We start from the raw sequence: 12,075 nt of genomic DNA, 5'->3' as shown, positions 1-12,075 counted from the left end.
ACTGGCGCCAAGCTGCCGTGCCATATCTCTCACCTTCCAGGATGGTCCGTTTTCACTCATCGAATTTGGCCTTTCAAAATACCACTCGCCATGAGCAAACACTGAACAAAGAAAAAACGATCATGTCGGCCTCAGACTCATTACCGGTTTACGATGGGCCAAAATGCCGCATTTGTTGCGATTTAATGCCCAACAGACAGATTCCCCTGCCCAACGGCAAATGGGTCGATGTCCAGAAACAGGGGAAAATGACGCTTTCACTGGCTGTCTGGTTAAGTGATGTTTACGAATCGGCCAAGACGTGCGTCAATTGTAAGGTCATGATTGAAGCATTGGAATGTTTTGAAGGAAAGGAGCCAAGGTTGGAGGATGAGATGTTTACTGTTGATGGCCGGGTTGGGACGTCGCTCAAGCTCGAGTACAATCTCGCTGATGACGAATATTTGAGGTTTATTGAAGTATTCTCTGATACTGGTGAGAAGATTCCTTGGATGGTGCGTAAGGTGGTGGGAGGTTGACATTGTGAGATAATAGAATCGGAGAGTTGTCTGGGTAGGGCGACGTTGATAGAGGTTGATATTGACCCGAGGAAGGCGGCGGAGATTGCGAAAAGACGATTGAGGGAGTGTATTGATTCTCATGATGAGTGTAGGGTGGGGAGGAGGGGATTCATTCCTACGAGAGTTGTGGATGTTGGTACTGGGGATGGTCTGCCGCGGTTAGTTGAGACCACGGAGGATATGAAAGACACTGACTACGTTGCTTTGAGTTATTGTTGGGGGTTGGCCCAGTCCCTTACAACGACCAAAGCGATATTGCCAAAGAGGCTTGAGGGTATTCCGTGGGAAGATATACCCAAGACCCTGCACGAGGCGATCGAATTTGTACAACACCTGGGCCTATCGTATATATGGATTGATGCCCTCTGCATCATCCAGGATGATGGTTTAGATTGGGAGAAGGAGGCAGCTCAGATGAAAAACGTCTACGAGAACGCCTTGTTCACGCTCTCTGCCACGTCTGCCCCCGATGTTGCTACCGGTTGCTTCCTAGCCCGAAATAATCCCGTTCACGAACTGCACTCGGCGAAGCCGCAGCATACCTACTACGCTCGTCGTCCCTGTTTTGACACCCACAGCAAGCTTTTCTCCTACTCCGTCGACACCGAGATTGAAATGGACAACTACCCCGCTATGAAACGGGGTTGGATCTATCAAGAGCGTCTTCTCTCGCAACGAATCCTCTATTGCGCCTATGATGAGTTGATCTGGGAGTGCCGGAATACGATCACATGCGAGTGTAACCCGACAAGCCTTCATCGTCACCACGGAGGCAACGCCATCGTTAGCTACAAGCGTCAAATGGGACACCTCTCCGATCCTACACAGTTCAACAAAAAAAACTCCTCTTGTTTCCCTATCATCGATCTGTGGCTCAGCCTCGTGCAGAGCTATTCCCAGAGAGTCTTCACAAAATATACCGACCGCCTCATTGCTCTTTCTGGTATCGCTCAGAAATTCCAGCCTCTCAGCATAGGGAATTACTACGCGGGCATCTGGTCTTCGGAAATCCACCACCAACTAGCCTGGACTCGCGATGCCAACCCCAAGGCATTACGCGTCAAGGAAGCGGCCCGAATCCCTGGTTCTCCTTCCTGGTCCTGGTGTTCCATCAACCAACCCTGCGTATTCGACGACGTCATGAACCCTCCCCGCATCAGCACCCGTCTCACAGCCCTAAACTACAAAGCCGAGCTCTCCAGCCCCGACCCTACCGGCCCAGTCTCATATGCCCGGCTGACCCTCTCCGGCCCCTGCATCGAAGCAAAAATCGTCCTCGGCCCTCCCGTAGAAGAGAACCCCAGCAGCCCCCTCAAAGCATACATCTCCCTCTGCAACAAACAATATCTCATAACGCCCGACATCCCCCAATGGCACAACGCCCCTCAGTCAGCCGACTCCTTAGCTGCCTCGGACGAAGTCTCCTGCCTAGAAATCTACATCACCAAAAAGGGGTTCAAGGACAACGTAAACGTCAAACCTGACTCTCCATGGGACGACCCAGAGCACCCGGATCAATACTACAATTACCGATTCCCATGGCTGGTTCTCAAATGGTCACCCCCGCATGATGCGTACCGCCGTGTGGGGATCGTCAACTTTGCAAATCGACCTTCGTTTGACCAGGAGGAGCAGGCGCCTGGGGAGATGATGAGGCATGCGGCGATGAGGGTCGTGGATATTGTTTAAGGAACGTAATAGCAGCACAGGTATGTCAAGATGACGACTTTTTCCTAATCCCTAGTTTCTGCTTTTGGCGTAACTGAAGTAGTGTAGAACTCGGGATCTCCCCTAGATAAGATCTGCCTTGAATGCTTATCTGTCGGGACACCCACCAAACCACACAATTTCCAACCACAGCACCACTATTTCCCTGTCTCACAGCCAAAAAAAGATATTTCCAAGCTCGGAATGGTTTCTTTAATAAAACAAAATCCACCAAAAACATATAATATCGAGGATTTTCTAGTAGTTACCTACTTAAGTACTAGCTCGGCTATTATATTATTATTATTTAAAGTTTTGGAAACCCAAAAAGTAAAGAAGATACCTATAAATGTATTTTGTAAATCTTTCTACTAAGAAATAAAATAGCATATTTTTTTATAACGGTATAATATTAACGTTCTAAACATTATTATAGTAGCTGTGACGAACTCTGTACAGAACCTCTGAAAGGGATACGGGTTGAAGGTAACTTCTGACAATTAGTTCGGTGCAGCTAAACAGTGCACAATAAAATGTCTCAATGTAAACACAAGATACCGTAAATACAAGCGTGAATTACATACTGCAGAACTGTCTATCTACACTAGCCAGTTCCTCTGTATAAATAAACCTTGGGACCCTAAAGTAATTATCTTACTATAGCCCTGATCACTCTTAAGTTATTATATCTTGCAAAGTACTATACCTTCGATTACTCTAAGTATTTTATATTCTGTAAAGTACTCGTGGGTTTTAATGCTATCGTACTTTTAGCTAGCCCTAATTAATTATTTTCTAACTTTCTTAATAATTAATTAGGGACATCCTACGCTTTATATACTACGCGACTTACTATCAAGTTAATTATAATATGTTAAAATATAGCTTTTGTTTGTGGATTTTACAGTGTATCTGAGCCCTGTATATTACAGGGCCTCAGAGGCAATACGATGGCTTGAATCAGCAGTGTTTAGGGACTGCAGTTGCCGGAGCGGAGGCTCGGCCTCCGGAAGCAATCCGAGGTCCCGGAAGGCCGAGCGCTAAGGCCGGTGCCCTGCAGTAGTCAAACGGTAGCGGCAACGTAGCCTGTAACCTTATATTTAGATAGCGCACTTAGCGGGCGTTCGGGCCCGGGAAACGCGCGTTCAGGTCCGGGAACGGAATCACCCTCGGGGAGCAAGTAAGAGGCCGATGGCCTATAGACCTCTGCCTCACACCCTATCCACTGTGGTATTTTTTAGTCTATAAGGTTCAATTAATATACTAGTTTACTATACTTATTAGTGCCTTATAAGCCTATGTTACAGTGATTATCTTCTATATATTATAGGGCGCCGCTCCTATAATCCTCCTTCTTTTAGTGCCACGGCAACTGTCGAATGCTGCAGTCAAAGTCTTCGTTCTCAGTGTACTGCGCCGATAGCTATTTGAGCCTATATTTACAGGCCTTAATAGCACTTATTTTAACAATAACCTACTTTATAGTAAAGAGCATAGGTTTAGTATTAGTGGAAGGTCCTTCGGCGCTTAGACTAGGCGGGACACTTCTTATTTAAACGTTTTTAGGTCCGGCTATAGTAGTAAAAAAACGCCTTTAATTTATCTGTAATAGAGTTAAAGTAAGTATATAACATATAACGAACCCCTATCCAGAACCTCTAAAAGGAATACTAGTTAAAGGCACTTCTAAATAATCCTAGTTCGGTATAGCTAAATAGTATATAATAATAGCTTATCTTAATTACAATAGTCTAAATACTAACAATTGTAACTTATATTGCAAACTGCGGAACTGTCTATCTACACTAGCCAGTTCTTCCGTATATATAGACCAGTGGACCGTGAAGTGCTCATCGTGCTATGGCCCCGATCACTCCTAGCACATTGCATCCTGCAGAGTGCTCGTCGTGCTATGCCTTCGATCACCCCGAGCATCTTGTATCCTGCAGAGTGCTCGTGGGTCTTAGCACCATAGCACTTCCTGGCCAGCCCCAATTGGCTGTTTCCTGACTTCCCTAATGATTGGCTGGGGACGTCCTGCACCCCACATACTGCGCGACCTGCCGTTGGGTTAACTGTGACAGGTTTGCTTCGGGCATTCTATTTTAGACAGGACATCGACTTTTATTTCTTCATATTTTTGTGCCTTGCACGCGTGCAGGCAATTCTGGCTTTCTGATCAGGCCGATCAGGTGCTTATTATGTGGTCTGCGAGCCTATAGAGTCTTTTCTTTGTCTTACGTGGAGTGCGGCCTGCGAGCGAGCTACTGTCACGCAGGTGTGTTTATTCAAAGACCCTGTTGAGGGTATATTTGTAGTGTTGTAGTTAGTTTGTGTGTTTTTTCACCATTTTAATAATATTAAACTTCGACTCTTTATATAATATATGCTTTACCTTTTCTTTGAAGTTATTATAAAAGAGTTATGTTAACTTTTTATTGTTAATAATATTACGTTAGTTATCGATTTTAAATAAAGTTACGTAATTAATCATTGAACGCATTTAACATAAGCTTAGGAGCTTCTTTTACATGTATTTTACTTTATTATATTCTTTATATATTTTTTTTAAATTTACATTTAAAGATTTAATAGCTTTAAAAGTATTTTGTAGTACTTTACTTTTAATTCTTTAGATTTACTTTATAATAATTATCGAGGATAGGTTTAAATGTTAGAAATGTTTAGTTGGTTGAGTTCTGAAAGTCTGCCCTTTCGTGTAAAAAAAAAAGTAACAAAAAAAAAAAACAAAAAAAAGTTTGACCTCTAATGGTGAGATACTGTCACGGTTCTGGAAGACAGTGGGGCCACGAGGGACCAATTAAGACTGGACCGCGCCGTCGAGCGGGGCTCACGGTCCAGAAGGGTAACGGACCAATAAGATGGGGACCGGGGACCGCGGTGGGGCTCACGGTCCACGGTCCGGCATCGGCTAATTAGGAGCGGACCGAGGACCGTCTATAAGTCAACGGTCTACGGTCTACGGGTCTATATATACGGAGGAACTGGCCGGCATAGATAGATAGTTCCGTAATATATAATATAAATTATAATCGTTAGTATTTAGACTATTATAATAGAGATAAGCCGTTATTATATATTATTTAGCTATACCGGACTAGGATTATTTAGAAGTACCTTTAATTAGTATCCCTTTTAGAGGTTTTAAATAGGGGTTCGTTATACGTTATATACTTACTTTAACTCTATTATAAATAAGTTAAAGACGTCTTTTTACTATTATGGCCGGACCTAAGAATATTTAAATAGAAGGCGTCCCGCCTAGCCTAGGTACCGAAAGACCTTCTAAATATATACCCTTTACCGTAAAGTAAGTTATTAAGCGCCTTAAAGAACTTAAAGACGAGGCTTAGTAGACCCGGAAATAGATTTTCGTTATCTTAACTATATTTAAATCGACTATTAAGTTCCCGGTGCTAAAGTACTATAGAGGAGAAAAGGCCGAGCTTAAAAGGTTTTTAATTTAATTTAAAACCTATTTTCGTTAATACCTAAACTAATTTATTAACGAAAAGTCGAAAGTAATTTTCGCGGTTACTAAGCTTAAAGATAGGGCTCTTACGTAATTCAAGCTTATCCTTAACGACTATTACAAGTAGGAGCGGAAGTATTAAAAGAAAATTACCGTAAAGTATTTCGAGAGCTACCGTACTTTTAAGGCTAAGCTTAAGGAAGTATTTAAAAAGTACGATAAAATAAAGCGCGCGTAAAGGAGGCTCTTAAGTTTACGCTAAATACGTTTAGCGGCTAACTACGCAGCTTAATTTAAAATCGATAGCCTATATAGTATTATTAATAATAAAGGATTAATATAGCTCTTTTACTATAGCTTTAAGGAAAAGGTAAAGGATAAATTATTTAAAGAGTTAAGGCCCGATACTATCGATAAATATATTACTATAACTATATAGATCGACGATCGGTAGTTCGAGCGTTATACGGAAAAGAGGAACTATAGTAAAGATATTTACGGTAATAATTATAAAAAATACTTTAATAATAATTATCCTAATAATAAGTATAAGCGGAAATATCTTAGTATTAGTTACTTCGGTATTATATATTCGGGACCGATAAACGTCGACGCTATATAATAATAAAAGCTATAAGGCCGGAGCTAGAGTAAAAATAACCTTAAATATTTTAATTATAGTAAAGTAGGATACTTTAAGAAAAACTATAAGGTACTTAAACGGCTCGAATAGAAAAAGAAAATCGTATTAACTATTATATCGAAAGGACCGAGGGTTATAAAGGTAATAACTATCGGGTATTAATAAAGCGGAGCGGTAAGCTCCGAGAAAAACTTTAACTAATACGCCGGATAAGAAGATATAGAGTTTTAAAAGGTAAAGGAAGCCCTAAAAAGATTAAAGGCAGAGTATAAGGAAGGAGATTTTTAAATATAAATATTATAAGATTAATTAATATAGATTGCTATAGAAGTTACTACGGAAGTCGCTAAAGATAAGGGTCTTACGTAAGGACCTATTAAGTAAACGATATTAAAAAAATAATATAATAAATATAGAATTACTATTTTATAAAATATATTATAGTTTATAAAACTTTTATATAAAAGCTAAAAAAAGTATTAAAAAAGTAAAAAAGTCGTTAATATTAAAATCGCGAAGTTACTAAAGGATATATTAATATTTATATAGTATATACCTTATAAAGGAAATACGGTATAGTTTTATTTTAGGTATTTAGAATATTAAAAAGTATTTTAGTTCTAATATATTATATATAGATATATAAAATATTATTAAAGTAAATTGCTATACGGCTATTAGCCGGTATATAAAGTAAGTAAGGAAGGTAAACTATAGCTAATTAAAAGGATTATAACCTAATAAAAAAAAGTTTAATAGAAGGATTTAAACGACTACGTTTTATAAAAAGTTTAAAACCCGGTTAAACTAAAGGATAGCCTTTAAGTTATATAAATTATACTAAGGTATATAAAATATTACGTTAAATATATAAACGGTTAAAATATAAATAATAACGTACGTTTATAAAAAAAAGTAATATTAAAATAATACCTAAGCTTAAATTACGTTATATATTTACGAGAGAAAGTTAAGCAATATTATTAAGCTAAAACGCCTAAGACTAAATAGAAGAACCGTTATCGAATATAAATATAAAAAAATATTAAAAACGGAAAATAGGAGGAAACTAGGTAAGTATAATTAAAAAAACTTTATATTATTAAATAACCCGGAGTAAAAAGATATTTTTAAACGATATAACCGTTTAGGAAATAACTTACGGCCTTTCGCGGAGGCCGTTAACCTCTAACGGATTACAAACGATATTTTTAAAGGTATTAACGTAAAGCAAAGGTATAAAATAATAATTTAATATTCGTTAGCGAGGTTATTACCATATAGGAAAAAAATAAGAAAGATAAATGCTTTTAAATTATTATATAATAGAAAGATCTTTAAGCAATAGTATTAATAAACGGTAATATAAAAATAAATTTAATTTCGCTATAGTTCGTATACTAAGCCCGTATACTATAAAAAAAAAAAAAAAAATAATTATATAAGGTTTATTTCCTACGCAAAAGGTCTATAAAAAGATACTACCTCTAAATATTATAGTCGAAGGAAAAATAATATTAATTATATTCGATATTATAAATATAGGACCCTCGAAGGATATAATCTTAAAGCAATTATAATATAAAGATTATAACCTAAATATCGATTAGAGAAATAGTAATTACTTACGATTAAAAAAGCCTTAAAAGTATTTAACTAATAATAGAAAATTAGGAGTATATACGGAGTAAAGTATAAAATAAGCACCCTCTACGGTATTACCGTAAAGAATATAGGAAATAATAATATATTTTATTAATATAGGTAGTAAAATTAAAGAAATAAAGTTAATAACGTTAATAGAGATATCGGAGGTTAATAAATACGCTTACTATAATAATGTAGAGAAAGGTAAGAAAAAGGCGGTACCGGTAGAATATCGAAGATATTTAGCCTTTACGGCTAAGTATTTAAAGGGGCTTTTAAAGCGAGGACCGTAGGATTACGAGATTAAATTAAAAGAAGGAATTAAATTACGGCTATTTAAAGTCTATTATATTAACGATAAGTAAAGTAAGGAACTACGGAAATACTTAAATAAAAATTTAAAGAAAAGATATATTAAAGAATTTATATCGCTAATAGGATACCTTATATTTTTTATATTAAAGAAAAACAATAGCTTACGATTATATATAAATTACCGTTAATTAAATAATAAAACGGTAAAAAATAATTATCCGTTACTATTAATATTTAAATTACGGAATTAATTAATAGAAACGCAATACTTTATATACTTAAATATACCTATCGGGTATACCTATATACGGATTAAAGAAAAAAATAAATAAAAAATTACATTTCGTATACCCTATAGTTATTTCGAATATCTTATAATACTATTTAAGCTAATTAATACGCTTATAATATTTTAATTTTTCGTTAACTATATAATACGGAAGTACTTCGATAAAATAATAATATATTATTTCGACGATATTTTTATTTACTTACGTACTTTAAAGGAATATAAACGGTACGTACGAAAGATACTCGACGTACTATATAGAGCCGGACTTTTAATTAATAAAGAGAAAAGTAAGTTCTATATATAAAAAATAATATACTTAAAATATTTAATATCGCTAAGTAAGGTTTATATAGAATTAAGAAAAATTATAATAGTAAAGGACTAATCTACGCTATAATTATAAATATATATTAAGGAATTTTTAGGGTTTATAAACTTTTATTAAATATTTATCCGGAGCTATATAAATATTATAAAGCTATTTAATTACTTAATTAAAAAAGATATAGAGTTCCGGTAGGGGTAAGAAGAAAAATAGGCCTTCCAGGAATTAAAAAAGGTTATTTTAAAGGACCCGATATTTAAATTATTAAACCCTAATCGACTATTCGAGGTCGAGGTAAATATATTAGACTATATTATCGGTAAATAATTAAGGTAGCGAGACGATAACGGTAAATTATATCCGGTAACTTTTTTTTCGAAAAAGCTTAATAAAGTACGTTAAAACTATTTAATTTATAATAAAAAACTATTTACTATTATCGAAGCGTTTAAAGAATAAAAGCTATACTTTAACGGTATTAAATATAAAATATAAGTTTATATAAATTATAAGAATCTATAGTATTTTATTATTACGAAGGTCCTTAACGTATAGTAAATACGATAGTTAAAGTTTTTTTCGGAATTTAATTTTTAAATTAACTATAAGAAGGGTTCGGAGAACGCTAAGGTAAACGTATTTAGCTAGCGAACCGACTATTATAAAAATATATTTAAGGAGTTATTATTATTATTTAAGAAGGCGCTAGATAGTACCTTTAAGTATTTACTATAGCCGTAAATAAAATATTATATAGTATATCGCGAAAAGGCTACTTCTAATAAATATTAAAGGAAGTTAAGTAACGATATTATAAAGTAATATTAATAGGAAAAGCTAGAACTATAAGGTATCTAAAAAGATAGTTAGGGAAAACTATAATATAAGAACCGAGCGTATATAAAGCTAAATAATAAGACGGTATTAATAATAAAGATTTATATATTAAAGCTCGAAGGATATATAAGTATCGTTAAAACTATAAAAAAAATTAAATAATATTTTAATTAACTAGAAATTAAAAATAATGTTAAGGAAATTATTTAGTTATACTATATATATAAGAGAACGAGGGTTATAAAATATAAACCTTATAGATTTTTAAAGCTATTACCGGTAATAAAACGATTATAAAGTTTAATTATAATAAACTTTATTACTAAATTATTAAAGTTTAAAGATATAGTAACCAGCGTTAAATATAATAGTATATTAATAGTAGTTAATAAGCTTATTAAGTAAATATATTTTTTACTTTATAAAGAGACCTAATCGGCAAAATAATTAACGGATATAGTATTACGGTATATTATATTAATATATATATAATTAAAAAAGTTTATTATAGATTACGATATTAAATTCATATCGAAGTTCTAAAGAGCGTTAATAATAAGGCTAGGGGTAATAAATAAAGTGTTTTTAGCTTACTACCCTTAAACGGACGGTTAAACGGAACGGCTTAATTAAATCGTAAAATAGTATTTACAGAATTATATTAATTTCGAGTAAAACGATTAGATTAAATTATTATTTACGGTATAGCTAATATATAATATATTACTAATTAAAACGATTAAAGCTATACCGTTTTTCGCGAATTTCGGCTATAAGGTAAACCTACGGTAAGGATTTACGGTTAAGGTACCTAGGGTTAAGGTTAAGGTAAATAAAATATATATACTTTACGGTAAGCTTAAGTAAAAATTAGAATTTATAAGGGAAAAAATACGGAAATATTATAATATTAAAAAGCTCGAGGGACCTTACTTTAAAGGAAGGAATATAGTATTCCTTTTTATACGTAATTTATATATTAAAAGACCTAGTAAAAAGCTAGATTATAGGAAAGTAAGACTATTTAAGGTTAAAAAGAAATTATCGGAAACGGTATTCGAATTAAAGCTACCTAGTACGATACGTTTATAATTATATACCTTTTATATTTTACTTTTAGAATCCGTATTATATATAAATAAGGCTAATATATAAATAGTAACGGAGGATAAAAAAGAAAAATATAATATAAAAGAAATATTAGATTTACGGTTTAATAAAAGCTAATTAAAGTATTTAATTAGTTAATTAAGATATCCGGTTATAAATAACTCGTAGGAACTATAAGTATACCTTAACTACCTAAATAAGTAAAAAGAATTCCACTAACGATATCCGGACCGACCAAAACCCAAGTAAGTAAAAAAACTCGGCCCCGGCTTATAGCTAAATAACTATAAAACGGAACTAAGAGAACCTCGACGGGAGTCGAACCCGCGCCTTTAATATAGTAGTCGACGTACTATACACTATACTACGAGGTTAGAAGGTATAAAGAGGACCAAATATAAGTAATACCACGCGCCTTAGGCACCTTAGGAAGTGGAAGGCGCGCCACTAGCGGTATCTAGCGCGGCCAGGAAGGAAAGACCGGCTACGCCAGGATCGAAGGAAAGGTCGGAGGGCCAGTCCAGGCCTAAGGAAGGATCTAGGGCGTGAGGAGACTACGGAACGGTATCCTGGGCAGCGTCCGGCCGCGTAGGAGCACCCGGCGAAGAAGCAGGAGGCTCCGTAGCGGCAGACTGCGCCACCTGGGCATCCTCCTCCTGGATACCCCGCGCGAAGAGGCGCTCTTCACGCACGCGAAGAGAGCGACGTATTCGTTTTACCCGGATAAGCTGGGCAGTTAGTTGCGAGAGTTGGTCTTTAAGCTTTTATTCCTCACGCTCGAGTCTATCCTGCTCTTCCATCGTTCGGGTCACTGTGGAACGGTCAATTACGGTACAGGAAGAAAAGGAAGATCTACCCACGGGCAGAGCCAACATCAGATCCATTACATAGGATCTTACGGCGCACGCACTCGGCGCACCGTAAGGACCTAGGGGCCACGATACAAGGGGATTCGGCGGTAAAACAGGTAGAATACGGCATTACGGCAGAACCACGGCGGCGGATTCGGGAGGAAAGGGCAGAGGCCTGTTCCGTCTTACAATAACGTTTCTGCATACGGTTAAACATAATGAAGGTAAGGAGAAAAGGGGAGGAAAAACCTACGATATGGTTGGCAGTGGAAGAAGACTAGGCCGCAGGGGCTTC

The 12,075-nt window shown here is 35.7% G+C and overlaps 1 protein-coding gene and 1 non-coding gene across 2 annotated transcripts; one reads left to right on the top strand and one right to left on the bottom strand.

Moving 5' to 3' along the window:
* Positions 1–65: 65 nt before the first annotated feature.
* On the top strand, positions 66–2,411 carry QC764_603200 (uncharacterized protein). The gene is made up of 2 exons (XM_062948825.1): positions 66–474; positions 535–2,411. Exons 1-2 carry the CDS (start codon positions 123–125, stop codon positions 2,247–2,249), a joined length of 2,067 nt encoding a protein of 688 aa, XP_062797413.1. The 5' UTR covers positions 66–122; the 3' UTR covers positions 2,250–2,411.
* Positions 2,412–11,232: 8,821 nt separating this feature from the next.
* QC764_0091950 lies at positions 11,233–11,303 on the bottom strand. The gene has a single exon. It is a non-coding gene; the product is annotated as a tRNA-Ser (tRNA).
* Positions 11,304–12,075: the final 772 nt, after the last annotated feature.

Source organism: Podospora pseudoanserina, chromosome 6 (assembly GCF_035222485.1).
Source record: "Podospora pseudoanserina strain CBS 124.78 chromosome 6, whole genome shotgun sequence".
In the NCBI taxonomy this organism is placed as follows: Eukaryota; Fungi; Ascomycota; class Sordariomycetes; order Sordariales; family Podosporaceae; genus Podospora; species Podospora pseudoanserina.
The sequence above is the reverse complement of the archived record's forward strand: the minus strand, read 5'-3'. Positions and strand labels throughout refer to the sequence as shown.